Source organism: Cavia porcellus, unplaced genomic scaffold (genome assembly GCF_034190915.1).
Source record: "Cavia porcellus strain 051 isolate PalLab524CR breed Dunkin Hartley unplaced genomic scaffold, mCavPor4.1 scaffold_6, whole genome shotgun sequence".
Lineage (NCBI taxonomy): Eukaryota > Metazoa > Chordata > Mammalia > Rodentia > Caviidae > Cavia > Cavia porcellus.
In genome coordinates, this window is record NW_026947489.1 from 61242276 (window position 1) to 61268817 (window position 26542).

The 26542-nt window shown below is 48.0% G+C and overlaps 1 protein-coding gene across 7 annotated transcripts in view; it reads left to right on the top strand.

The window, feature by feature from the left end:
* The window catches only part of Ube3c (ubiquitin protein ligase E3C), a 136732-nt gene that overhangs the window by 86569 nt on the left and 23621 nt on the right, over positions 1–26542 (top strand). For 5 of the 7 annotated variants that reach the window (XM_063250839.1, XM_063250846.1, XM_063250841.1 and 2 more), the window contains one exon: positions 1946–3356. The exons of 1 other annotated variant lie outside the window; for it this stretch is intronic. In XM_063250839.1, coding sequence (XP_063106909.1) covers positions 1946–2116 — 171 coding nt within the window. In that variant the 3' untranslated portion in view covers positions 2117–3356. Of the gene's footprint in view, positions 1–1945; positions 3357–9841; positions 24217–26542 lie in introns of those variants that run through there. One more of the 7 variants, XM_063250840.1, reaches the window with a different exon arrangement.

Genomic DNA, 26542 nt, shown 5'->3' on the forward strand with positions numbered 1-26542 from the left:
GTGCTGCTGGTGGGTATGTGTGGTCCTTGCCAGCTTTGCTTCTGGGTCTCCTGTGAAGCAGCCAAATAGTCAAGTTTAACTTCTGTCATATATTAGCTGAAGCTTTGCACAGAAAAGATAAGATATGGGAAGACAGGATGATAGATAATAGGCTTACTCTCACGCCTTCTTGTTCAGTCTCCAGAGCCAGTGGGTGAGCTATGTCTGCAGTAGGTGTCAGAGGGTTCCTTTCCTATCGAAGGTCCCGGGCATGGTGCTGGGCCATACCATCGTGTGCCTCTGTGTTGGGCTCATGGGACAGGGGTGGCTCCAGCAGAGCACCTGCCTTGCATGTGGGAGGTCTGAGATTCTGTCTCCAGTTCTACAGAAGAACAGACTTAGGCTCACTGATGTCACTGCTTTGACTTTATATTTGGTCCCTTTTCTCCAGAGATATACTGGTGCCCATTAGCTCCCAGCTTGTGTAGAGAGCCCTTTCCTGTCCCCATCTCAGTCAGGAAGGTTTAGATTTGTAATCCCAAGGAGAAGTTACTGGAATTCTACTGAGTTCCAATCGACCACTTCCAGTGCGACCCAAGGTAAAAATAAAAGACACTAAGACATATATACAGTTGTGGAGAGCCAAGGGGCCCTAAGTCCGGCCAAGATGCTGGGTCACCTGAACAGAGGCCATACCCAGAGCCCACTCCCAGTTTTATTGATTCTCCATGAGGGGAGTGAGTGGCTTGAGGATGAATGACAGAGTGGTGGGAAGTAATGACTGCCAGGACTCCCATGAGCTGGGCTAGGTAGGAGCTCTGAGATCACCTCTGCGATATGCAGAGGGTGGGAAATGCAGAGAGGAATCTGCATAACACAGCTGAGGCGGTAGCTATTAATTTGGAGTCAGTGCTTTGGTTCTGAAGTGCAATCCCTTTTGCCTTAGGAAGTCATAGCCTCTTTCTTGAGGTTCAGTCCAGCCCACAGCATGAAACATAGCTCTCTATCCTGCCTGGCTCAACCACATATTTGGGGAGTCAGTGGGAGGGGTTGCATTAACCTGTCACTTTACTTCAAAGATCACACATCGGCTCCTCAGCCAGCCCCATTTACACTGCCTAAAACCAACCGAAGGGACAAAGAAATTGCCAGCCAGCTCTGTGCGTACTGCACATGGACACAGGGCCAAATCTGCCCAAATGGAGGTAGCTGCTCTTCTTTTCAAGGAGCCATCTGGATGGCTCCGGCATAGGCTTGATCCAGTGGTAAGAGGAGGGTCCAAATTGAGCTTTTAATAGTAGTTGTAGGGGGCTGGGGATTTAGCTCAGCGGCATAAGCACCTGTCTTGCAAGCAGGCAGTTGTGAGTTCAATCCCTGGCGCCGATAAAAACGAAAAAAAAGACAAAAAAAAAAAAAAAATAGTAGTTGTAGAATAGTTACCCATAATTCTATAATGGCTTTAGAACAAGACTGGTAATTTATTATGACATTTCTGAAAACCATTTAAGATTTTCCTGCAATACTAAAACCCTAGGTTGTACTCCGTGTGACTAAGCCACCGGTTTGTTTGTCTCGTTTTGCTTTCAATATCATGAGATTGCTTTTCCTTCCATTTTAGTCAGATGTCCATTGTGGCACCCCTCACCCCCATTTTAACTGAAGCAAACACAAAGGTCAGCTCTTTACCCTGGCACCTTCTTAAAAAAGTCCAGAAAATACATTGGCCATTGTGATGCGTGCCTGTGATCCCAGCGCTCACGAGGCCAAGGCAGACATTTTACCTTGAGTTAGAGGCCAGCCTGGACTAGGAAACGAGACTGTCTCAAAACAAAAACCAAGAAACTCAGAGGTCTCTGGCAGTGGAAACATTGCTTCCTGAGATGGGGTGGCGCTCTCTCCTCAGCTTCTTGCTGTGTTGAGCCCTGCGCGCTCCCGTGACACCAGCGTCCTGTGCCCTGTTTTCCAGGAGCTCTACCCTGCATTCTGCATTCACAATGGAGGCTCTGACCTGGAGCGGCTGCCCACAGCCAGCACCTGTATGAACCTGCTGAAGCTCCCTGAGTTCTACGACGAGGCGCTGCTGCGTAGCAAGCTGCTCTACGCCATTGAGTGCGCAGCTGGCTTCGAGCTGAGCTGAGCTAAGCAGAGCGCAGTGGCCAGGCGACCTACACCGGCCAGGCTGCACTGAGTGCACTGCTGCTTCTCAGCTTTCCTGGGTGCCCACTCCTGGCCTTCTGATTTTGATCACACATGGTCACATGTTTAGATGAACACTGCATTTCAGATAAATAACTTGCTATGTGCCATGTGGCTGATTCAGTTACCTTGCCAAGAAGAGCACAGTTTCAGACCAGTGGCAACTCCATGAAATTAACCAAAGATGAAGCTGTGGCTCTGTGACCTGGAGCAGGTCCCCCTGGCTGCAGCCACGCGCTCCTACCCGCCGTCCGCAAAGATAGGGTGTTTGGCCAGTGCCATTGCTTCCCGTGCAGGTGATGGTTTACAGGCATGGTGGATGAAACTGAAGGCATTTTATCATGCTGCCTGGCCTAACATGCTAGGTTCCAAGGACAGATAACAGGAGTGTATTCTATGCTTTTGAAGCCATTTTCCCCGGCGAGACTAGCATGCTTGTGTTCCGTGTCACGTCAACCTGCGTGGTGAGAGCTTGGATACTGCTGTGGGGTGTGTGGCAGGTGCCTCTCTCACTTGTCACTGTCTCCACTCTTCTGGAGAGCTTCTAGGGAGGCAGAGGAGGGCCCCTGCACCACACCGTCATGTGTGTCACCTGCAGTGAATGGCAGCCGGGAGAGTAGTTGCTGCAGCTTCTATTAAAGTCATTTGAACCAAAGTGGCAGGCTGCGTCTGTCCATGACCACACCATGACCCATCTTGGCTGGGCCACACTGCCCCCATCCTGGGGTAACACATGGGCCCCTTGGCACCTTCCACTCAAGCCGCTGCTTGGACACAAAGACAGCGTCCCTTGCCGCATTGGGACTGGGGGGATTGGGCAATTTTCACATAGGCACTTTATTGAGACCTGACTCGTCGCTGGGCGACTTCAGCTTCTGCCAGAAGGCTGGGGCACCAGCTGTGGCTCGGAGCATGTGGTGTGGACCACACATGTGGGCACTGTGGAGGAGGATCCCAACCTGGCCTTGCTGCACCTAGTGTAATGTGGCAGGGTCCTGGGGCTGCTGTGAGTTTCACCAGAACTAGCAATATACTTCTCAGTGTGCAGAAACTGATGACACTTTTAAGACAATGACCATTAAAACAAATGTATAATTTCTTAATCTGAAAATAAATTAAGTGTTTAAATGCTATTTATAGTCTTGATATAAAGAAATAAATAGTGTTTGGTTTTATTTTTATTTTATGCTGTTTATGTTGAATGTTCTGTTGTTTTCTGACTACTAGTTGATTTGTGTATTTTGGAATCAGTGTTTTAGAAGTAGAGTATCTGAGACTAAAGAGAAATGGGCAGTTACACTTAGGTTCTTTTTCCCCCTGGTCGTCTGACCTTACATATTTATTTGTGTGCTTGAATGGCTAAGTGTTTGTGTTAAAATTTCTCTTGGAGTTCTGCCCAGGGTCACTCGTTAGTCATATCCTGCTATACGAAAGCCAGGCTTCTGCAAGTTGACGGGCCCATCACCAGCCTCTGGGCTCACCAGGAAGCCCTGTGCGCCGAGCCACCCAGGTGTGCTGGGGACAGCCGCACCTGCTCCTGGGGCTCACTCTGTGTGATTCAGCATAGGCTGCTGAGGAGAACACTTCCTAGAGTAAAACACTGTTCTGTTTGCTCTGCATCTGTTCTACTGTCCACTCAGACCTGCCTGTTGAGCAGCCTGGCATTCAAGGTGCTTCTCAGGAGCTGTCTCCTGCACGAGGCTGCAGTGAGACACAGCACACATGGCCCGTGGTGGAAACTGATCCACTTCTGCACTGTGGACGGAGCATGTGTCCAGGCTGTGCCCTCAGGGCCTGGGGCTTGGTGGGAGCTGGGTGGGCAGCCTCATTCAGTGCACAAGCTGCCTCAGACTTTGGAGAAGAATATGCAGTGTGAAATAAAGACGTAGTGATTAAAATGCAATGAAACTCAGGCCTACAGTCTTTCCAGTTCTGCCCTGCACGGCACAGAGCATGCTGTTAGCCCCTCGCCTGTGTACCAGGACCTAGGCTCCTGCATGCTACCTGCTACTCCCCACTGGGTATCCCCAAATCTCAACAAGGGGCTGGGAATGAAATTCAGCACCCCTTGGTTCAGTCTCAGTACCCAGAAAGCAAAGCCGCTGTCTATAGTGCCTTACCCACAGCAAGGTCCCCAGGTGGGGGGTGCAGCTCAGTGGCTGCCTAGCATGATTGAGGACCTGGCCCCACCCCAGCGCTGCAGACAGGGCAAGGCCTGAACTCTTCAGTTGTTTGAAGGCCAAGACAGTACCCTAAGGAAGCTGCAGAAAAATTAGGGGTGGCCCTCTGTGCTGCACCACAGTCTAGTACTTGGCTGCATCTCTGCCTTCCTCTCGTCGCTCTGTTTCTGTTTCAGAAAGACAGTCCCATTGCTCAGAGGTGGGCTGTTTGGGTTCTGGGCAGCCTGGAGGTCCACCCCGGCAAATCCTCATCCCCAGCCTGTGACCTGTTGGTGCAGACCAGCTCTGCAGTCAGTGGTCAGACTTCCAGCTCTGTCACCATGCCAGCCAGCCCTGTGCGTCCTGACCTGCGAGGACTGGGTACAGCAGCCATGTACCCCATAGGGGCTCATCTGTGAGTTTGCAGAATTAGAGGGGGCACAGAAGCAGGCACCAGAAATGGGAGGAGGGAGCCCTGCCACAGCAGGCCTAGAGTGTGTGTGTGCACATGCACACTGTGCAACTGAAGATTAAACCCGAGGCCTTTGCACTGAGCTGAATCTCCGGCCAGCACCACTCCTGGCGTGTTTGTTTGTTTGTTTGTTTGGTGAGGCAGGACCTCACTAAATTGCCCAAGGTAGGCTCGAACTTGCTATTCTCGTGTGTCAGCCTCCCTGAGTGCTGAAATAATGAGGGCCTCCATGCACAGCTGGGAAGATTGTTTCTTAGAGAATTAGCAATGTGTGTTAAGAACCTCCTGTAGCCACCATCACAAGACTGCCACAAACTGGCAGGCCTGGGAGTAGTGGCCAGGCCACAGCGTTAGTTCTGTAGTAAAGTGTCTGAAACCCAGGTGTCAGGGCCACATGCCCTCTGCTGCTCCAAGGATGCTGTCCATTGTTTGCTGCAGTATCTGGTGGCCTCATCCCAGTCCCTGCCTCTGTGCCACCTCTCCTGAGGACAGTTGTCCATTGTCCATGGAACGAGGGCTCCAGACAGCAAGATGGGCCCAAGATGATGACCTGGGCCCTCAGAATCCACCATCTGCAAAGAGTGTTCTTCCCAGTAAAGAGACGTCCTCAGGCCCTGAGGCTGAATATGTGGCCATCTCTGAGATGACCATCCCTCTGCATGTGCTGGACTGACCCCTCCTGTGGTCTGCGGACCAGCCTGCACTCCTGGATCATGGCCACCAGCCATCCTCACCTTCTGCCACTCAGTCCCCAGACCCAATGATGGAGATACTCTGTGAACAGTACCTGGTGACTACTGCTGTCCCTTTACCTGCATCCTGCTGACAGCCCTGAGCTGTGCCTGTTCTGTCTCCTTCTCCAGGCAGCTCCATGTGCAGTGCCCCTTGCCCACACCCCGTGCCCGGTGCCCTGTCCCTGACACCCCCACCTCGTGTAATGGTGCTGCTCTATCCTACAGGCACTCTATCTGCCTGATGACCCTGTCCTGCAGGTTGCTCGGCGGGTGGGAGTGGGGTGGGGGTAGGGGTTGGATCCTGATAGGCTAGCGGGCGTGTCACAGGTGCTCAGCAGAAAGCAGCGCCCAGCTCCTGGGAGAGCTTGGTAACCAAACCCCATCAGTCAGCACCCAGACCCCTGCTGCTTTCTGCAATCCTGGTTCTGGTTCTGAGACCTCTGTTGGGTGGAATGGTGCCACCTGGTGGCCCTAGTGGGTAGCTGCAGCTGAATCACATTTGTAAAATGTTTACCTGCTCCAAGGTCAACAGCACCCATTTGTGCCATGGTTGTGGGGTGGCTGTGAACACAGCAGGAAGGCAGACACCCCCAGTCCAATGGCCTTAGCTCCTGGACTCAGGAAAAGAGAGGAGTGAGGACCTGCGACCCGAAGCGTGACATGTGCAGTGTCCCAGAGGAGCAGAAAGGCATATTACTTGGTGAAGACCAGAGCATGGAAGGGCACATATAGAATGGTTCTGTGTAAATGAAACTTCTAGTCAGCCTCACTGGTGCGTGCCTGTGATCCTAACAGTCTGGAAGACCAAGGCAGGAGAATCACAGGTTTGAGCCCAACTTGGGCAACTCCAGTGAGACCCTGGCCCAAAATAAAGTTTTTAAAAAGTAGTAGGGGCTGGGGATTTAGCTCAGCGGCATAAGCACCTGCTTTGCAAGCAGGCAGTCGTGAGTTCGATCCCTGGTACCGATAAAAAGGAAAAAGACAAAAAAAAAAAAAAAGTAGTGGGGTTGTTGCTCAGTGAGAAGACCCTGACTTCAGTTCGTTTTCTCTCTCTCTCTCTCTCTCTCTCTCTCTCTCTCTGTTTCTCTCTGTTTCTCTGTCTCTCTCTCTTGTCTGTCTGTCTTTGTCCTTCTCTCACACCCCTTCCAGAAGGGGAGATGCACAGTGCCTCTAGTAGTGGCAGCTTGAGGTGAGAGAAGGAAGGGACACTGGCCTCGATGAGCTGGGACGGGGAGTGATGGTTGCACAGCTGTGTAAAGCAGCAGCTTAACAGCATGAGTCGCAACTGTCAGCCTGGTTTTTAAAAACTCATTCTTGCCTGGTGTGATGGTGCGCACCTGTAATCATGCACTTGGGAGGCTGAGGCAGGAGGATCATTGCAAGTTTGAGACCAGCCTGGGCTACAAAATGAGCTGAAGGCCAGCCTGAACTGCATAGAGAGACCCTGTCCAGAAAATACAAAAAACAAAACCCTATTACTGCACGTTGTGCTTCAGATCTGGGTCACGCGGTGAGAGCACAGCTGTCTTGGCTGGACCGGCTGAGCCCCTGACCCCCGTATCTCTGCCTGTGTGGTGGCTCTGTGCTCTGCTGAGGGTCAGCCCACTGTGTCAGGGGCTATGTCTTAGGACAGCTGCTTCAACAAGAGATGCCTCCAGAACTTGGGGATCCTCCCTTGTCCCCCAACCACCTCCCAAACGCCTGAGTCCTCAGATGATTTGGGGTCCTTGGGTGACATCCCCCCAGCGTGTTGGATGCCACACTGAGGGGAACTGGGCTTCACCCAGCCTGGGCCCTTGGTAACACAGACAGGGGCTTAGCCTGAAGGTGGGACTGGCGACGCAGCCTGCAGAAGCACTGGGCCTGCTGTGGCCCTTGGCGGGTGATTTTGAGGTTGTGCCGGGCACCGTGGTCTTTCTCTGGGGCTCAGGGTCTTGTTGGTTTGTCACTTCTCTAATAGATGATTGTGCAGTATGGTTTACAGCAGCACAGGGGCGGGCGATTTAGCTCAGCACCATAAGTGCCTGCCTGGTAAGCACAAAGTCATGAGTTTGATCCTTGGTACCAAAAAAACCAGCAGCAGGGAGGTTGAGGTGGGAGGATTGTTGCAAGTTTGAAGCCAGCCTGGCCTATATAGTGAGACCCTGTCTTAGAAAAAAACAACACTAAAAACAGCACAAGTGCCCCCCCACATACACAGTGGTGGAGCCAGGGTCCCCTGCAGCGCAGGCTGCTTCCTGACCCCATCCTCAGCGAGTCCTCCCTATGCTCAGGGTTGTTCCTTCGACCTGTTGAGGGGACATGGAGATTATGCTGGGCTCCACCGTGACCATGCATCCCCTTGTTAACCCACAGTCCCTTGGGATAGGGAATGTAGCAGTCCTTCCCTTTGCCTGTGTCACAATTGAGTGCAACTGTGCAGGCCTGTTCAGGACTGGAATGGAGCTGGCTTCGTTAGACCACCCATGCGATCCTCACCCACAGAGATGGCTCCCCACAGCCATCATCACCACACACTGGTGCCCTGTCATCTTGCGTGCCTCACTGTTAAACACAGTGTCACACTGCCTCATCATCCATGTGGATTATCATACACAGCCCCGGGGGTTTCCAGGACCAAGACACAAGTGTCGAGCAATGCAAAGCCTGTCCTGCACATTGTGGGCATTTCTAAAAAGGATTGATCTGTGGATCAATCACAAACTGAAAGACTGGCAATGTTGGTGCAAGACACATTCAGTAATACACAGTTTGAGGTGGGTGTGGTGACACCTGTAACCCTAGCACTCAGGAAGCTGAGGCAGGAGGATCGAGGCCAGCCTGAACCACAGAACAAGACTCTGTCTCCTACCAAAACCACACTGTTGACTAGGTAGTGGGGTGAGTGTAGCCCTGAGGTACAGCACTTGCCTGCGTGAACCCAGTTCTGTCCCAGCACCTGCACGCACATGCATACACCACAGTGAGAAAAAAGCCAGCCGATGCACCGTGGGCTCTTTCCAGAGAATGCTACCCCTGTCCACACAGCCCGAGGACACGGGGGTTCCCGATCACTGGTAGCCAGGGAGATATCCAGGAAGGTTGTGCCAGACAGCGTATTGGCTGGCTGGGCTGAGTCATCTGGCTGTGACAGGAATCGAGGGCTCAGAGTGGCTCGCACAGCCCCTCCAAGACACCCACGGTGTGATCTCATGCATGTGTCCGTGCCTCAATGCAGCCACTCTGCCTGCCAAGGTGCCCACATGTTTTTGTTGCAGGGCTTCCTGGAAGTTCGTGAGCATTTCCCAGCAGAACTTCACAGTAGGAAAGACCTTGGAACCACCCCCGCCCATCAGGGCAATAAATAACCTCCACAGCTACTGCAAATGGAAAAGCCCCAGGATAGCAGACCTGTTATCCCAGGCCTCAGGGAGGCTGAGGCAGGAGGATTGCAAGTTGGAACCCAGCCCGGGCAGTTTAATGAGACAGGGTCTCAGGATTTGATCTCCAGTATCATATTAGCAGAGGAAGTCATGGCGGTGCATGAGATGATGTGGGAAGGCAGGTCCCATGGCTGCTGCCTGGTCGAGCCAGAACTTTAGGTTTGAGTTTCAGCAGTTTACCTGAAGTGGGCCTTCAGGGCCTGAGAGCCAAGGGTAGGTGGAGAAGACACATCAGGTACCTCCGCCTAAGGCTAGAGAACAAAGGGCAGAGGCTGCCTGGTCCCTCCCCTGCCCTCTATGTCCCTGTGAGGTACAAGGAGGTCACTGGTGTCGCTGCAGAGCTGCTGGCAGAAATCCTGGCCTTTCTGCCAATGCCATGGTCCCCCTCATCCTGTGTCATTTTCCCCTTCACACTGTGGCCTCTGCGTCAGGAAGAGCTGGAGCTGTCCAAATCCTCTGTGCCCGTCACAGAGCCTCACACCACTCATGACCAATGCAGAGGGAGGACTCCCAACCTGCGCTGCTGCCTGTTCCCTGGGCCTGAGCTCCTGAGCTGGCCTGGTGCACAGGGCCGTCCTTTGGGTCCTGCCACCACTCACTGTCCTAGTCACCTTCCCATGGCTTCTGTGTCAGGTGAGGTATTAAGAGCAGCCTGGCACCCAGAGTACTCTGTACTCTGGGAGTACAGAGGGAGACCCCCTTCACCTATTTCACTGTCACAGTGCCCCAAGATTGCCACAAGGGACAGCAGTGGAACAGAGGCTCGTGTTCAGGACTGACCTGCAGGAGCAGTACCTTCCATGCTTGGGACCCTCCTTCACACTTAGGGACCCCAGTCTGGGAGGAAGCTCTGTACCTGGACCCCTGCCTTTCTTCCAGGGCCTCTGTACCTGCTCCTGGGCTTCACCAACCTTGTGCATCCTGAAGCCTGCAGCACCTAGGCCCACATTCTGGAACCCAGACAGCAATGCCCACAGGAAGAGGCCGATGCCCCACTCCACACCACACCCACGTGAGCTTCCTAGTACTGTCTGCATCTTCATGTAGCCAGCAGGACACCAGCAGCCTGCTGGTGCAGCGTCCCCAGGGCAGTCTCAGGTCAGCCCGGGCACAGGATGGCCAGTCTGGGCCTCTGAGTTTCCACCCCTTTCCTGCACTGCTCACTATGAACAGGGCCCATTGAGGCAGAGTTGAGACCTTGGCCCAGCTCCTCTATGCCCCTGGGTTCTGGGTGCCCAGAAGCAATAGTTGCTCTGAGACAGCACCAGGTCCCAGCTGGACCTGGGTGCACTGCTGCTCCGGCTGCACCCCAGAAAGACACTGCAGCCCCACAGCTGACACCAGGGCAGGTACTCCCCAAAGCAGTGTCCTGGCTGCAGGTGCGCTGGTCAGTACCCTCTGGATGACAGCCAACCAAGGAGCCAATAGCCTGGAACCCCACAGCTCTTTCACTGCAGACAGGCAGGCACCGTGCCTCAGTTTCCCTCAGAACATGGCAATGAATGCCCATGCTGTAGGCATGACCAGCTGCACATAGCAGTTTCCCTATCACAGGGTAGGGACTCCCATACTTGGCCCAAAGGGAAAAACCACCCCTTCCCTTACAGGTGACTCCTGATACCCCCTTGCAGGTTCAGAGCTGTGGCCCAGCAGAACAATAAGAACAACAAAAGCATTTCACAGGGCTGGACGTGGGGCCCAGGGCCTTGTGCAAGTGCTGTACAATGAACCACACCCCAGCCCCAAAGACAGAAAAGAGCCAGGTGTGGGGGAAGCCACCTAGGATCCCAGCACTTGCGGGACTGAGGCAGGAGGATGGCCATGAGTTCACAGCCAAACGGGGCTACATAGTGAGTTCAAGCCTGGCCTGTTTCAAAAACCAACATAGGCTGAGGATGTAGCTCAGTGGCACAGTGCCTGTCTGGCAAGTATAGGTCATGAGGTCCATCCTGGTACTGATAAATAAATAAATATAAATTAAAAAGGGAATAAAATAAATAAATAAAATTTTTTTAAAAAGGGAATAAATGTGTGGTTCACTATGACATAGAATACATTTTACCACATACTGGTCCATTTCCTTTTCTTCCCTAAAACACTTCTGATATTTCTCAAGCTCTTTCCTTCATTGTGGATTTCTAAGGTGCTTTGTTAAGAAGTGGAGACAGCTCAGTGGCTGAGTCCTCAGGAAGCAGGAAGGAGCCCTGAGTTCCATCCTCAGTGCAAACACAGCCTTGTTTACTAAGGACCTCAAGCTGAGTGCCACTGGTGAGGACCAGAGACCGCAGGCTGGGGTCATCAGCCAGGGCTCACAGCACTGGTAGCACAAGTTCCTTGCCTGGGAACCTGTGCCCCTCTGCAGAGCCTCTTCTTGCTCTAGCTCCTGATCCTGCAGGATGAGAAAGCCTCCACCTAGGAATGTGAAACCTTTTTTTTTTTTTTTTTTTTAATTTTGAGACAGGGTCTCACTATGTATCCTCGAACTCACAGTGATTTTCCTGCCTGAGCTCCGGAGTGCTAGAATTACAGGCATGCACCACCATGCCTGGCTGTGAATATGAAATCTTTGTGTTAAGTTCTTACAGTTCGGGGCTGGGGATTTAGCTCAGTGGCATAAGTGCCTGCCTTGCAAGCAGGCAGTTGTGAGTTTGATCCCTGGTACTGATAAAAATGAAAAAAGACAAAAAAAAAAAAATTCTTACAGTTGTTAAATTCTTCCAGAACTAGGGAACAGGGTTTTAGCTCAGCAGCATAAGTGCCTGCTTGGCAAATGCAAAGTGGGTGTGATCCCTCGTATCCCCCCAAAAAAATTCTTCCAGAACTATAGTCCTTTCCCCTGTGTACTTTTTCTCCTTTTTATGTGGTACTGGGGATGAACCCAGGACCCTCATACTGAGCTACATCCCTAGACCACTCATTCATTCATTCATTCATTCATTCATTCATTCTCTTATTTTTTATTTATGAAACAGAATCACACCTGAGTATAGTGGCGTACCCAGCCTTTGGGAGGCTGAGGCTGAGGCAGGAGGATCTTGCAAGTTCAAGGCTTGGGCTACAAAGTGAGCTCAAAGCCAGCCTGAACTGCATAGTGAGACCTGTATCAAAAAGACAGAAAAAAAGAAAGAAAAGTAACAGGATCTCACAAAAGGGCTGAATTACCCAGATTGGGCTCCAGCTTACATTCTTCCTACCTCAGCCTCTCTGACTCTGAGATTACAGGTGTGCACCACCAATCTGCCTCCTTTTCCTGTTTTCTTTTTCCTGTTTTACCACTTTCTCAACTGACTCTCACAATTCAGAGGCTCACACAGGTTTCCTGAAAAACCAGCCCTGTGCAGGGTGGAGGTGGTGAGGAGCAGCTCCTGGCAGTGCCCAGAGGCATCCACTCTGTATCTGGGTCGGCAGAGGTGACTGCATTCAGGGGTGGCACAGAGAGCAGGGCCAAGGGAGCTGGCAGAAGACTTCCTGCAGTGGCTCCAGTACAGGGCACCATAGGGACCAGCTGCTGGGCATGTAGTTCTGTGTCTATGTGAGAACAGTACTGAGCAAAGAGCTTGACCATGGCTTGTACTCTTTCTTGTTATTGAAGTTTGATTAGCACATTGAGTCTCCATGGGGAGGTGGCACCTGCGCTGAGGCTCAGAGGTCCTCAGAGGCCCGAGGTCTGTTCCCTTGCAAGCCTTTAGGCCACGCTGTCCAGGTAAAACATGGAGGTTCAAATCCTTGGTGCAGGCCTCATCCCACCCTGACCTTGCCACTCTCTGGCTACCTGGCCTCTGGGAGAAGCCCAGACTTGCAGTGGTAGGGAGGCTGGCCTGGTGCCCAGTGCACGCCTGTGACCTGCTAGGAGCCTAGGGGTGGTGCCCAACCCCGTCAGGTCCTGGGAAGCCTTGGGTTCAGCCAGAACACCCAAGGAAATGTGCCTCAGCATAGCACAAGGCCCACCAGGACTGACTTCTGTGTGTGGTCAGCTGTGGGTGCCCACCAGGCACTGGGCAGGGCTCAGCTGGAGGCAGGGCTGGCTCAGGCTGCAGGGCACCTCTGTCCTCTTCCCCAGTGATGGGGTTCATGGCTGCCTGAGCTGGTCTGCACCTGGTGTTGTGAGGCCCTGAGTGCCATCATGAGGCCAGGCAGGACAGACAGACGTGGACCCAGCTGCAGACAACAGGTGGCCCTGCTTCCACAGATGCCACTACCCAGGACAGAGCAGGTTGTAAGGCTGACAGGAACATGCCCTGGCGGACCTTGAGTCATGGGAGGAGGGCCTCCTGGGAGCCTGAAGCCTCCTGTCCTGCCAGTTGACATCCCCTCTGGGGTTTCTCTGGGAAATCCCAGGTGCTGCCCAGACCCGCTCCCCTGGAAAACCCGGCTCCTCCCTTCTCTGTCTCAGTGAGACTGCTCAGTCAGCTTATTCTGGTGAGTGTGAATGACTGTGTAGCCATGACTGAGAGCCTTGCCCAGGGCTGGGGAGGAGGCCTGGAGCCCAGAATCCCCTAAGTTAAGGAAGTTTGGGAGATGATTCTTGAGGATTGGTGCTGCCTGGCCTGTCTTGCATTGGAGAGGTCCGGGAATCAGAGAGCCTGGGGCTTTCCAACAGTGAGGTCCTGGAGGGTGTGGGCAGAGTCCAGCTGGCAAGGCAGACAGGTTTCCCGGGGTGTGGCTAGGCCCAAGGCCAGTGGGCTCTGCAGTGCACCACAGCTCAAAAGCACTTGTCCCCAACCTCAGCCTCCCCACACCACTGTGGAGTCTGGTAAAGGCCTTGGGAGGATCCAGCCACAGGGGAGGGTCAGCACCAGAGGAGGGTGGTGGATGGTGATGCCTAGGGCCAGTGAGTGGGAGGCAGGTCCCTAGACCAGCAAACGCTGCAGCAGGGGATTCTGACCTATGGTTGACACACGGGAGTGGTGATGCTGATGGAGCAGATGGCCAGAGGACAGTTTGGAGAGATGGTGAGTGGCAGGGCCTGCATGACAGGGACAGGTAGTTGGTTATTAATGAGATTAGAGAAATTTAAAGCTGGAGGAGGAAAGTAAAGATTATAAAATGGGGGTTGGGGGTCTGGGGATTTAGCTCAGCAGCACAAGCACCTGCCTGGCAAGTGTGAGGTTGTGAATTCGATCCCCGGTACCATAACAAAAGGAAGATTAAAAATGTAGCAAAGTTTGGCTGCTGCATGGGCACATGCTCATGGTTCCAGTGTTCAAGAGGCTGAGGCAGGAGAATCCGTGGACTCAAAGCCAGCCCAAGGTACACAGAGTGCTCAGGGCCAGCCCAGACTACATAGTAAGGCCCTAGCTCAAAACAAAATTATGGGAGAAGAGACCAAGATGGTAGAGCAGTAGGCAGCAGAGAAAACAGACTCTCTGAGAGTCACCATCCAAACCCTGGAATACGGCATCGTGAAGGAGACAGAGAGGGAAGTGGGTCCCCCGGACCCAGGAAGAATCTGAAGTGCCAACTGAAGCCCACCAGAGAGTGAAGAGAGGAACTCCAGCGAAGGAGGAGGTGCCGCCAGCATTTTCTCCCTGTACCAGGGAGAAGTTCAAACCTGCAGAACCAGAGTAACTATGATGGCAGCATAAGCACCTGTTTGGCAAGGGCAAAGTTGACAAGGATAAGTGATGGCCAATGACCCCAAGGGCCCCTGCAGAGAGCTGTGGGGGGCAGCAGATGTGGGGGACTGCACGGCCTGGCAGTGAGTGTGGAGAGCTCAGTCCTCCTGTGGGAGAAAGCCTTTAGCCGGGAGGCATCTTGGAGCTGGGCTGGCCTAGTCTAGAACTCAGAACCACTGCTGGCTCTGTCTAGCAGCTCCCAGGTACGCTAGACCCACAGAAATTGCTTGGATGGCAGCGAGCCCAATGAGCATGGTCTCAGGGCAGCCTGCTGAGATTTTCCTCTACCCAGCCCAAAAACTTCTGCTGGCTTGCTGGGAGAGAGAGCTGCATAAATCAGGACTCTTCCTCCACAGGTCGGCTACTAGTGAAACCAAAGAAAACCCTGTAAGGGGGCTTTTTCTTCTCCTAAGTTTACTTCTTCCTTCTCCTCCTCCTCTTCTTCTCTTTTCTTGTTTCTTTCTTTCTTTTTTCCCTTTCTTCTTCATTGTTTGATCTTGTTTTCATGAGTGTGAATGCAGTTCCTAGCCTCTTCATGATTGTGGTTCTGTTCTGTTCTTCCTTTTATCTCTTCCATCTCTTTTCCTTCATTCTTCTGCACCAGTTGCCCAAAGTTGGTGTGATCCTCCTTTGTCCTCCAACCTTATTCCTAATCTCTTCCTTTTCTTATACTTCTCTATTTGCTCATTAGTCCATTTTAAATTTTAACCTCGGTGGGCAAAACTAACTTGTATACTGCATATAATTTTCTGGTTTGTTTTAGATTTTATTACATAACCACAAACCTAGTTCATACAGTTAAAAGTGGCAAATTAAATTTTGTCATTCTCAAGGCTGTGTTTGATGCCATTGGTACCACTACAGCCAAAAGTGACATAATTGTTCTAAACAGCTGTTCCATGGAATTCCATGACTGAGATTGACTAAGGGTCACAGAAAATATGGTAGTACAGTGCCAAAGAGGCAGGGACCAGGCCAAACAAGCAACAACTTCTCATCTCCAACAAACTGAAGAGGTCAGATCTTCCAACAGACTCAAAACTCAAAACCAGCTATATCTGGAAGATACCTCAGAGAAGTAGTAATCACAGAGGGATCCTAAATACTAGCAATAAAGCAACCTAGCATAAACAATTTACAAGTATCACCCCAGGAATTAAACTAAAAAAAGAAAGAATGAAAAGACACTTAAAATGCAACCCCAGACATCAAGTTCATCAGATGCAAATCTAGGGGGCAGGGAGGTGGGACAGTCTGAAAGCCTCCTACCTGGCCTCCCTGTGGTGGTAGCAACAAAGCAGTTAACTGAAGCTCTGGAAAAGATGAAATCATAAGAATCTCTCAGGTAGTGGCTGGGGATTTAGCTCAGTGGCATAAGCACCTGCCTTGCAAGCAGGCGGTTGTGAGTTCGATCCCTGGTACCGATAAAAAGAGAAAAAGAAAAAAAAAAATTAAAAAAAAAAAATCTCTCAGGTGAAGATCGTGCTTTAGTGACACTGGAGCAGATACAGACAAAAAAAAAAAAAATAGATGGGTTTAGAAAATTATGGAAGCTTAGCATACAAAGGAAATGGAATCCATAAAACGGAATGAAGCAGATATCCAGGAGAATAAAAATCCCACTGATAGTATTCAAAGTAGATTAGGCCAGTGTGAGGACAGATCTCAGAAATTGAAGACAGGCTTTCAGTTAACAACCAGGAAAAGGAAGATTTCTCAAAAATGGCAAGGGACCATGAAAAATCAACCAGCAGCTGCCAGATGAGACAAAGAAGAATAAGATTAATTGGAGTCAAGAAAGAAGCACAAGATACCACAAATGATATTAAAACAGTATTCAAAGACATCATGGCAGAAAACTTTCCTGGTAGAGAAAAACAATTAGACATACAAATAAATGAGGCATATAGGACTCTTATTAGCCATGATCAAAAAATTCTATATTGGGCCAGGGATTTAGCTCAACGGCATAAGCACCTGCCTGGCAAGTGCAAGGTCGTGAGTTCGATCCCTGGTACCAAAAAACAAACAAATAAACAAACAAAAAAATTCTATAGCCAGATACATCATAGTCAAGACTCCAGAAATTCAACACAGGAATGGAATCTTAAAAGCTGTCAAAGAGGGGCTGGAGATTTAACTCAGCGGCATAAGCGCCTGCCTTGCAAGCAGGCAGTCGTGAGTTCGATCCCTGGTACCAATAAAAAGGAAAAAGACAAAAAAAAAAAAAAAAAAAAAAAAAAAAAAAAAAGACACAACACACAAATCACCTATAAGGAAAGCCTGACAAATCACAGCTGGCTTCTTGTACAAACTCTCAAGTCAAGAGAGCGTGGAGTAACACATTCCAATTTCTAAAAGAAAACAGCTTTCAACCCAGACTGATGTATCCTGCAAAATTATCTTTCAAAACTGATGGAGAAATAAGATACTTTCATGACACAGAACATCTGAGGACATGTATAACCACCAAACCAGCACCCCAAAGTGTTCTGAAGGACATTCTAGAAAGAGATAATAAGGACTATAGCTCCATGAACCCCAACAGAAGGAATCCACAAAAAAAAAAAAAAAAAAAAAAAAAAAGGAATCCACCAGGCTAGGCAAACAATTGTTAAAGGGAAAAAGTGGGGTGGGGGAGCCAACAACAGGAAAATAACATGACAAGGATAAGTCGATCCACATCAGTTATAACCATCAATGTTAATGGTCTCAAATCACCAGTCAAAAGAAATGGATTGGCCTAATGGATCAAGAAGCGAGATCCAACAATATGCCACTTACAAGAAACACATTGAATTCAATAAGAAATTCATGAACTGAAAGTCAAAGATTGGAAAACAATACTCCATGCAACAGGAACTCAGAAAAAAGTAGGGGTAGCTATTCTTTTTGAAGACAAAGTGAATTTCAAGGTAAGACTGATTAAGAGAGAGAAAGAAAGAAGGTCACTGCATCCTAGTAAAGGGAACAATCCAGGAGGAAGACATAACAATCATAAATATATATGCACCAAATATGAGTATACTTGACTGTATGAAACAAATACGGACATGAAGAGTCAAGCCTTTATATGGTCAGATTGGGAGATCTCAGTACCCCCACTGTCTAGTGGATATCTGTAGGGTGTTCCACCCCTCAACATCAGAATACATATTCTTCTCAGCTGTACTTGGGATTCTCCAAAATAAACCACATACTGGCCCATAGAACACGCTTAAGTAAATGCAAAGGAATGGAAATGACCCTATGCATACTATCAGACCACAGTGCAATGAAATTGGAAATCCATGGCAAAAGAAACTGCAAGAACTACATAAACATCAAAATTAGGGGCTAGGGATTTGCTCAGCAGCATAAGCACCTGCCTCGCAAGCAGGCAGTCATGAGTTCGGTCCCTGGTACCGATAAAAACGAAAAAAGACAAAAAAAAAAAAAAAAAATTAAATAGCACCCTGCTGAACAGCCAATGGGTCACAAATGAAATTAAAGAATTAGAGTTTTTGTAAGTGAACAATGATGACAGGATGACACACCAGAACTTGAGACACAGTGAAAGCAGTCTAAGACGGAAATTTATAGCAGTAAATACCCATATCAGGAAAACAGAACAAGCGCATATCAACAACTAATCGTGAACCTTGGACTTCTACAGAAAGAACAGGCTAAGCCAAAAGCTCACACAAGGGAGGAAATTATAAAGATCAGAGCAGAAATTAACACATTGGAGACTAAAAAAACAATACAGAGAATCAATGAATCAAAGAGTTGGTTCTTTGAAAGATTAAATAAAATTGACAAACCCTTAGCCAACCTTATTAAAAAGAAAGGGAAGACTCAAATCCATGCAATTAGGAATGAAAAGGATGAAATCACCATAGACCCTGCAGAAATTTAGCAGGTCATCCATACCTACATTGAAAACTTGTATTCTTTTTTCTCCTTTTTTCAAAATCCATTTTAATTCAAGAATAAAAAGAAAAGGGGCTGGGGATTTAGCTCAGTGGCATAAACACCTGCCTTGCAAGCAGGCGGTCGTGAGTTCGATCCCTGGTACCGATAAAAATGAAAAAGACAAAAAAAAAAAAAAAAAAAAAAAAGAATAAAAAGAAAAAAGAAAGAAAACTTGTATTCTAATTAGATGGAAAATGCAGAAGAAATGGACAGATTCCTAGATATATATGAATTACCAAAACTCAATCAAGATGTAAAAATCCTAAATAAACCAGCATCAGTCAATGAAATCAAAGAAGTAATTAAAAACCTATCAATTAGAATCCTTTGGGGGGAAAAAAAAAACCTATCAACAGAGAGAGAAAAATCAGGGTCTCCCAAGAATCAGCCATGCTGGGACTTGGGGGAGCAACCACCAAAGCAATGAGCCAACCTTCCTGGTGAGCAACACAAGCTGCAGGCGTGCCAGGGAGAGGAAAGCCAGCCTCTCCCATGAGCCTACAAGTGCGTGGGCTGAGAATGAAACAGCCTTCCCAGTTGTCCCCCAAGTAGCGTGGTTCCCCCATCCCCATTAACAACCAGATGGTGTTGAGGACAGCCAGAGTTGATAGCAACTAAGGCACATAAAGCAAGTAAATGCTTGTACCGTTGGATTGATTCTGCTGACCTGAGGTCAGAAGTCTGAGCATCTCTTGGGAGAATGACAGAGTGCAGTATAGCAAACATGGGGGATTTCCTTTTGTCTTCTCTTTGAACGCAGATGTTGTTTTCACTGTTTTGCTTTGTTCTGATTAATTGTCTTGCTCTATTCAATATTGTCTTTTGATCGGTTTATAGTATTCTGTTTTTGGTTTGATTTTGCTATACCTGATTGAATGTACAACTACTGTGAAGATAACAAGATACACTATGGAATCTATAACTGGTATCCTGGTGTCCTGCCCTAAAGTTCTGTACCAATTTCACTGCACTGTCTTGATTGGCTTTGTTCTGTCTGGTTTTGGTGTATTTTCCTACCTTTAAAAACAAAACGAAACACAGACTGGGAATTCAGCTCAGCAGCACAAGTGCCTGCCTGACAAGTGCAAGGTTGTGAGTTCAATGCCTGGTACCAAAAATAAGTGAATAAATAAATATGAGAAGTTTAAGTAAATAAATATCTCCTAAAACAAAACAAAATGAAACAATCTATCAACAAAGGAAGCCCAGACCCTGACAGATTCACTGTGAATGAATTCTAAAGAAATTTAGAGGAAACCTAACACCATTACTTCTCAAACACTTTAATGAAATTGAAAGAGAAGCAATATTCTCAAATTCATTCCTAGAAGCAAGCATTACTATGATACCAAAACCAGAGAAGGACCCAACTAAAAGAATTACAGGAAAAAAAAAAAAGAGAGAGAGAGACAGAATTACAGGCCAGTCTCCCTAGTGAACACTGATGCAAAAATCCTCTGTAAGATATTGGCAGACTTGGGCTGGGGATTTAGCTCAGTGGCATAAGCGCCTGCCTTCCAAGCAGGCAGTCGTGAGTTTGATCCCTGGTACTGATAAAAAGGAGAAAGACAAAAAAAAAAAAAAAAAAAAAAAAAATACTGGCAAACCAGAGCTGGGGATTTAGCTCAGAGGCATAAGCACCTGCCTGGCAAGTACAAGATTTATGAGTTCAATCCCTGGTACAAAAAAAAAAAAAAAAAAAAAAAAAATGGATACTGGCAAACAAGGCAGCAAATTGTCAAGAAGATTTTACACCATTATCAAGTAGGATTCACCCCAGAGTTGCAGGGATGTTTCAACACACCTAAACCCATAAATACACCATATTAAAGGAGCCAAGGACAAAAATCACGTGATCATCTCAATAGATACAAAAAAAACTTTTTTTTTTTTTTTTGTCTTTTTCCTTTTTATCAGTACCAGGGATCAAACTCACGACTGCCTGCTTGCAAGACAGGCATTATGCCACTGAGCTAAATCCCCAGCCCCTAGAAAAAACCTGACAAAGTCCAGCACCTATTCATGATAAAAAAACCCTACAGAAAATTAGAAAAGATGGTTTTAATCTCAATCTGATAAACGCCATCTTTGGCAAACCAGCAGCCAACATCATACTAAATGGGCAAAAATTGAAAACTATCTCTCGGGGCTGGGGATTTAGCTCAGTGGCATAAGCGCCTGCCTTGCAAGCAGGCAGTCGTGAGTTCGATCCCTGGTACCGATAAAAATGAAAAAGACAAAAAAAGAGAAAAAAGAAAAAAGAAAACTATCTCTTTAAAATCAGGAAAAAGATGTCCACTGTCTCCACTCTTATTCAACATAGTCCTGGAAATTTTAACTGGAGCAATTAGACAAGAGAAAGAAATAAAAGGAATAAAGACAGGAAAGGAAAGCCAGGCGTGGTGGCTCATGCCTGTAATCCCAACACTCAGGAGGCTGAGGCAGGAGGGTCATTGCAAGTTTGAAACCAGCCTGGACTACAAAGTGAGCTCAAGGCCAGCCTGAACTGCATAGACAGACCCTGTATCAAAAAGACAAAAAAAAAAAAAAAAAAAAAAAAAGGGAAAGGAAGAAGTTAAACTATTGTTATTTGCAGGTGACATGATACTCTACATTGAAGATCCCCAAAACTCCACTAAGAAACTGGTAGATTGGCTGGGGATTTAGCTCAGCGGCATAAGCGCCTGCCTTGAAAGCAGGCAGTCGTGAGTTCGATCCCTGGTACCGATAAAAATGAAAAAGACCAAAAAACAAAAAAAAATAAGAAACTGGTAGATTTAGTAAGCAAATTCAGTAGTATAGCTGGCTACAAAGTCAACATTCAAAACTCAACAGCAGGGGCTGGGGATTTAGCTCAGCAGCATAAGCACTTGCCTTGCAAGTGTGTGGTTATGAGTTCGATCCCCAGTACCAATAAAAAAGAAAAAGACCAAAAAAAAAAAAAACTCAACAGCCTTCCTGTACCCAAATAACAAAACTCACTGAGAAAAATCAGGGAAACAATGTGTTTTACAATAATATCAAAAAAATTGAAATATCTAGGAATCAATCTAATGAAGGATGTAAGAGACCTCTACACTGGTAACCACAGTGCTCTGTAAAAGGAGATTGAAAAGGATACTAGAAAATGGAATGATATCTGATTCGATTGGTTAGGAAGAACTAATACAGTGAAAACTCTTCCAAAACTCTTACTACAGATTCAGTGCAATCCCAATCAAAATTCCAATAGCATATCTGACAGAATTAGAGAAAATAATCCTAAAATTCATCTGGAACCAGAGGATACCTAGAGTAGCAAAGGCAATCCTGGGCAAAAAAGACAAGATAGGACATCACAATCCCTGACTTGAAATTATACTATAAAGCTACTGTGATTAAAAAAAAAAAAAAAAAAACAGCACCGTAAAACAGGTATAGTGGTGCATGTCTGTAATCCCAGTACTTGGGAGCTGAGGCAGGAGGATCCCTGCAAGTTCAAGGCCAGCCTGAGCTACAAACTGAGTGCAAGATCATCCTGAACTGTATAACAAGACTCTGTCTCAAAAAGCACCCCCCCCCCAAAAAAAAAAGGTGTGATAAAAAACGGACTCGGAATAAAAAAAAAAAACCAGACTCAAAGATCAGTGGAACAGATTAGAAGGAGAACAACTCCAGATGCACATGCCAAAGATTAAAGTTGGACCCATATCATCCTCTTCTCCTTCTTCTTCTTCCTCCTCCTCCTCCTCCTCCTCCTCCTCCTCCTCCTCCTCCTCCTCCTCCTCCTCCTCCTCCTCCTCCTCCTCCTCTTCTTCTTCTTCTTCTTCTTCTTCTTCTTCTTCTTCTTCTTCTTCTTCTTCTCTCCCCCTCCTCCTCCTCCTCCTCACCTTCCTCCTCCTCCTTCTCCTTCTTCTTCTTTCCGTCTTTTTGAGACAGGGTCTCACTATGCAGTTAAGGCTGGCTTTGGGCTCACTTTGTAGCCCAGGCTGATGTGGAACTTTCATCGATCCTCCTGCCTCAGCCTCAGGAGTGCTGGGATTACAGGAGTGTGCCACCACACCTGGCTGGACTCATATCTTTTACCTTGCATTAAACTAAATTTCAAATGGATCAAAGGTGTTAGTATTACAGCAGAAAGATTAAATCTGCTGGAGATTTAAAGTAGGTAAAACTCTTGAAGACATTGGTGTAGGCAAAGACTTTATGAATAAAACCCAGATTGCACAGAAACTGTCACAAAGAATCGACAACTGGTATCTCATCTTACTGAAATACTTCTGCACAGCAAGAGAAAACACCCAACAGAGTGAAGAGACCACCCACAGTGTGGGAGAAAATGCTTGTCAGCTGTTCCTCAAAGGACTGCTATAAAGAGCTAAAAAAAAAAAATTAGTCCTCCCAGGTTAAAAAACCCAACCCAGGGGCTGGGGATTTAGCTCAGCAGCATAAGTGCCTGCCTTATAAGCAGACAGTCATGAGTTTGATCCCCGGTACCGATAAAAAGACAAAAAAAAAAAAAAAAAAAACCCAACCCAAAATGGGCATCTGAGGGGCTGGGGATTTAGCTCAGTGGCATAAGCACCTGCTTTGCAAGCACATGGTCGTGAGTTCGATCCCCAGTACCAATAAGAAAAAAAATGGGCATCTAAGATGAATACACAGTTCTCAGATGAAGAACTACAAATAGCAAATAAATACATGAAGAAATGTTCAACATCATTGGCTATGTGAGAGATGCAAATTAAAATAACACAGATTTCTCCTCACCCCAGAAGGGCCAGGGATTTAAGCTCAGCCGTGTAAGCACCTGCCTGGCAAGTGTGAGGTCACAAGTTTGATCCCCCCACCCCAAGAAGGAAAGAAATCAGCCAATAACAAGTACGGGAAGGACTGTGAGGGAAAGGAATGTGGAGTACCCTCATGGTGTACCGTTTCTCATCATTGATAAGAGTGTACAGTGGTCCGATCAGTATACAGACTGCTCAGAAAATGAGGATTGGGGATCCCCTTTGACCCAGCTATTCCCCATCTGAGTATCCTCATAGCAGAATTTAAAAAGTCATACCATGGCCATGTAAGTGCATCCATGTTCATAGCAGCACAATTTGTAATGACCAGATCTTGCCCTAAATGCCCACTGAGTGAGGAATGGATAAAAAGATGTGGTACTTTTATACTTTAGAGTACTACTCAGCCATAAAGGACACACTGGAGACTTTTATCAGTAACTGGATAAAACTTGAGTCCATAATAAATCAGATATGCATATGTAAGTGTCATGTTGTCTCACGAATGTGACAAGCTGAAAAAAACGAGACCACTGCACCGCCCCTGGCGCTTGTGCACAAGCCGGCCTCCCTGTAGCTTGCAGATTCCTCCAAGATCTGCAGCTCTGCTGAGGAAGAATATACACTCATATATACATAAATGTAAGTATATGAAACAATATATATTTATGAAACTATATATATATATATACATAAAATATAGTTAAGATAGTTATACCACTGATTTCTCTGTACACTGAAGAGAAAGGTTTGCACTGGTATTGTTCAAAGAGTTGAATGCACATGTCCTGTGCTGTGAGTGACTGAATTGGGAGTGACAATGTGCAATGTGTGTACCATTGATGTCTCCTGATTGTTGTTTTATGAAATGTTGGGTTTTTTTTTCTCTTTGAAATAAAATGGATTGGAAAAGCAATCACACATTTCACTTTATGTGCATTTTGCCTAATGTCTGCTCCCTCAAGAACACTCAGGACCTGCTTGCTCACACCCCAGATGCACAAGCCCTCTTTTGTGGTGTGGTCTCAGGAGGCTTTCATAGACACTGCTAGAAGAAGGTGGCATGGTCCCTGGAAACACTGAAAAGCCAGGCTGGGCCTGCTTTTCTTCAGCATATCTGCAGATCTGTGAAGAATCTGCAAAATACAGGGAGTCACTGTGCACAATCGCAGGGGTGTGGTGTGGTGAGCGTGGAGTCAAAGGTGAGTGTGGAGTCTGACGTGAGTGTGGTGCCTGAGGTGAGTGTGGAGTCTGAGGTGAGTGTGGAGTCTGAGGTGAGTGTGGAGTCTGACGTGAGTGTGAAGTCTGAGGTGAGTGTGGTGTCTGAGGTGAATGTGGAGTCTGAGGTGAGTGTAGAATCTGAGCTGAGTGTGGTATCTAACGTGAGTGTGGAATCTGAGGTGAGTGTGGTATCTGAGGTGGAAGAAGGTGGTGTCTGAAGTGAGTGTGGTGTCTGAAGTGAGTGTGGAGTCTGAGGTAAATGTGGAGTCTGAGGTGAGTGTGGTATCTGAGATGAGTGAGTGTGGAGTCGGAGGTGAGTGTGTTGTCTGAAGTGAGTGTGGTATCTGAGGTGAGTGTAGTCACTAAGGTGAGTGTGAAGTCTGAGGTGAGTGGTGTCTGAGTTGAATGGTATCTGAGGTGAGTGTGGAGTCTGAGGTGAGGGTGGTGTCTGAGGCAAGTGTGGAGTCTGAGGTGAGTGTGGAGTCTGAGTAGAGTCTGCAGTCTGGGGTGAGTGTGGTGTCTGGGATGAGTATGATATCTGAGATGAGTGTGAAGTCTGAGGTAAGTGCGGTGTCTGATTATAGTGTGGTGTCTGAGGTGAGTGTAGAGTCTGAGGTAAGTGTGGAGTCTGAGGTGAGTGTGGTTTCTGAGATGAGTGTGGAGACTGAGGTGAGTGTGGAGTCTGAGGTGAGTGTGGTGTCTGAGGTGACTGTGGAGTTTGAAGTGAGTGTAGAGTCTGAGGTGAGTGTGGAATCTGAGGTGAGGGTGGGGTCAGAGATGAGTGTAGTGTCTGAGGTGAGTGTGGTGTCTGAGTTAGTGTGGTGTCTGAGGTCAATCAGGAGTCTGAGAAGAGTGGTATCTGAGATGACTGTGGTGTCCGAGGTGAGTGTATACTCTAAGGTGAGTGTGGTGTCTGAGTAGAGTCTGGAGTCTCCGGTGAGTGTGGTGTCTGAGGTGAATGTGGAGTCTGAGGTGAGTGTGGTATCTGGGGTGAGTATGGTGTCTGAGGTGAGTGTGTTTTCTGAGGATAGTGTGGTGTAGGCCAAGTGTGGGGTCTGAAGTGAGTGTGGTGTCTGAGGTGAGTTTGATGTCTGAGTGGAGTGTGGAGTCTGAGGTGAGTGTGATGTCTGGGGTACCTGGTGTCTGAGGTGAGTGTGGAGTGTGAGGTGAGTGTCGTGTCTGAGGTGAGTGTGGTGTCTGGGGTGAGTATGGTGTCTGAGGTGAGTGTGGTGTCTGAGGTGAGTTTGGTGTCTGAGTGGAGTCTGGAGTGTGAGGTGAGTGTGCTATCTGAGGTGAGTGTGATGTATAGGTGAGTGTGAAGTCTGAGGCAAGTTTGACTTCTGAAGTGAATATGGTGTTGAGGTGAGTGTGGAGTCTGAGGTAAGTGTGCTTGCCTGTGGTGTGTTCATGTGTGATGAGGTTCCTTGGTTTGGAATTTGGGCTCACAGTGTCCTTCGTTGCTATCTTAGAGGTGGCTGCCCTCTTACTGTGTTGACATCTAACAAAAAGGGAACCTCCTGGTAGTTCCCACCATGATCTCTTGCTGGGGTGTTGCTCTTTGTGGTGGGAAAGAGGCTGCCTGGGACTGAGTGACCACCTTCACACCTAATTTAACATATAAATTATCGTGGGTTCGCGTAGGAGTGATTATAACCAGGTGTTACCAGAGAAGAATGCCCCAAGGGGCCCCAAAGGTCTGGAAAGTCAGTTGTTTGCTTTTATTTTTATTTTTTTGCAGTGCTGGAGATGTTACCAAGAGCCTTGCTGTGGGGCTTAGGCTTGGCCACTACACTGTCCCCATGCCCACGGCCACATCATGGTCACATTCTAGTGACTGTTCTATCGGAGAGGCCTACATGCCTCTCCCTGTCATCTGTGGGCATGCAGTGTTCATGCAAGACACTGGCTGGTGTGGGAGTTTCCTGATCTCAGGGTGGGTCAGCCGCCTCCCCCTGGGGCCACCTAAAGCCCTGGAGGGATAATAGCCCCCTGGCAGATGCAAAAGAGCCCAGAGTGGTGCC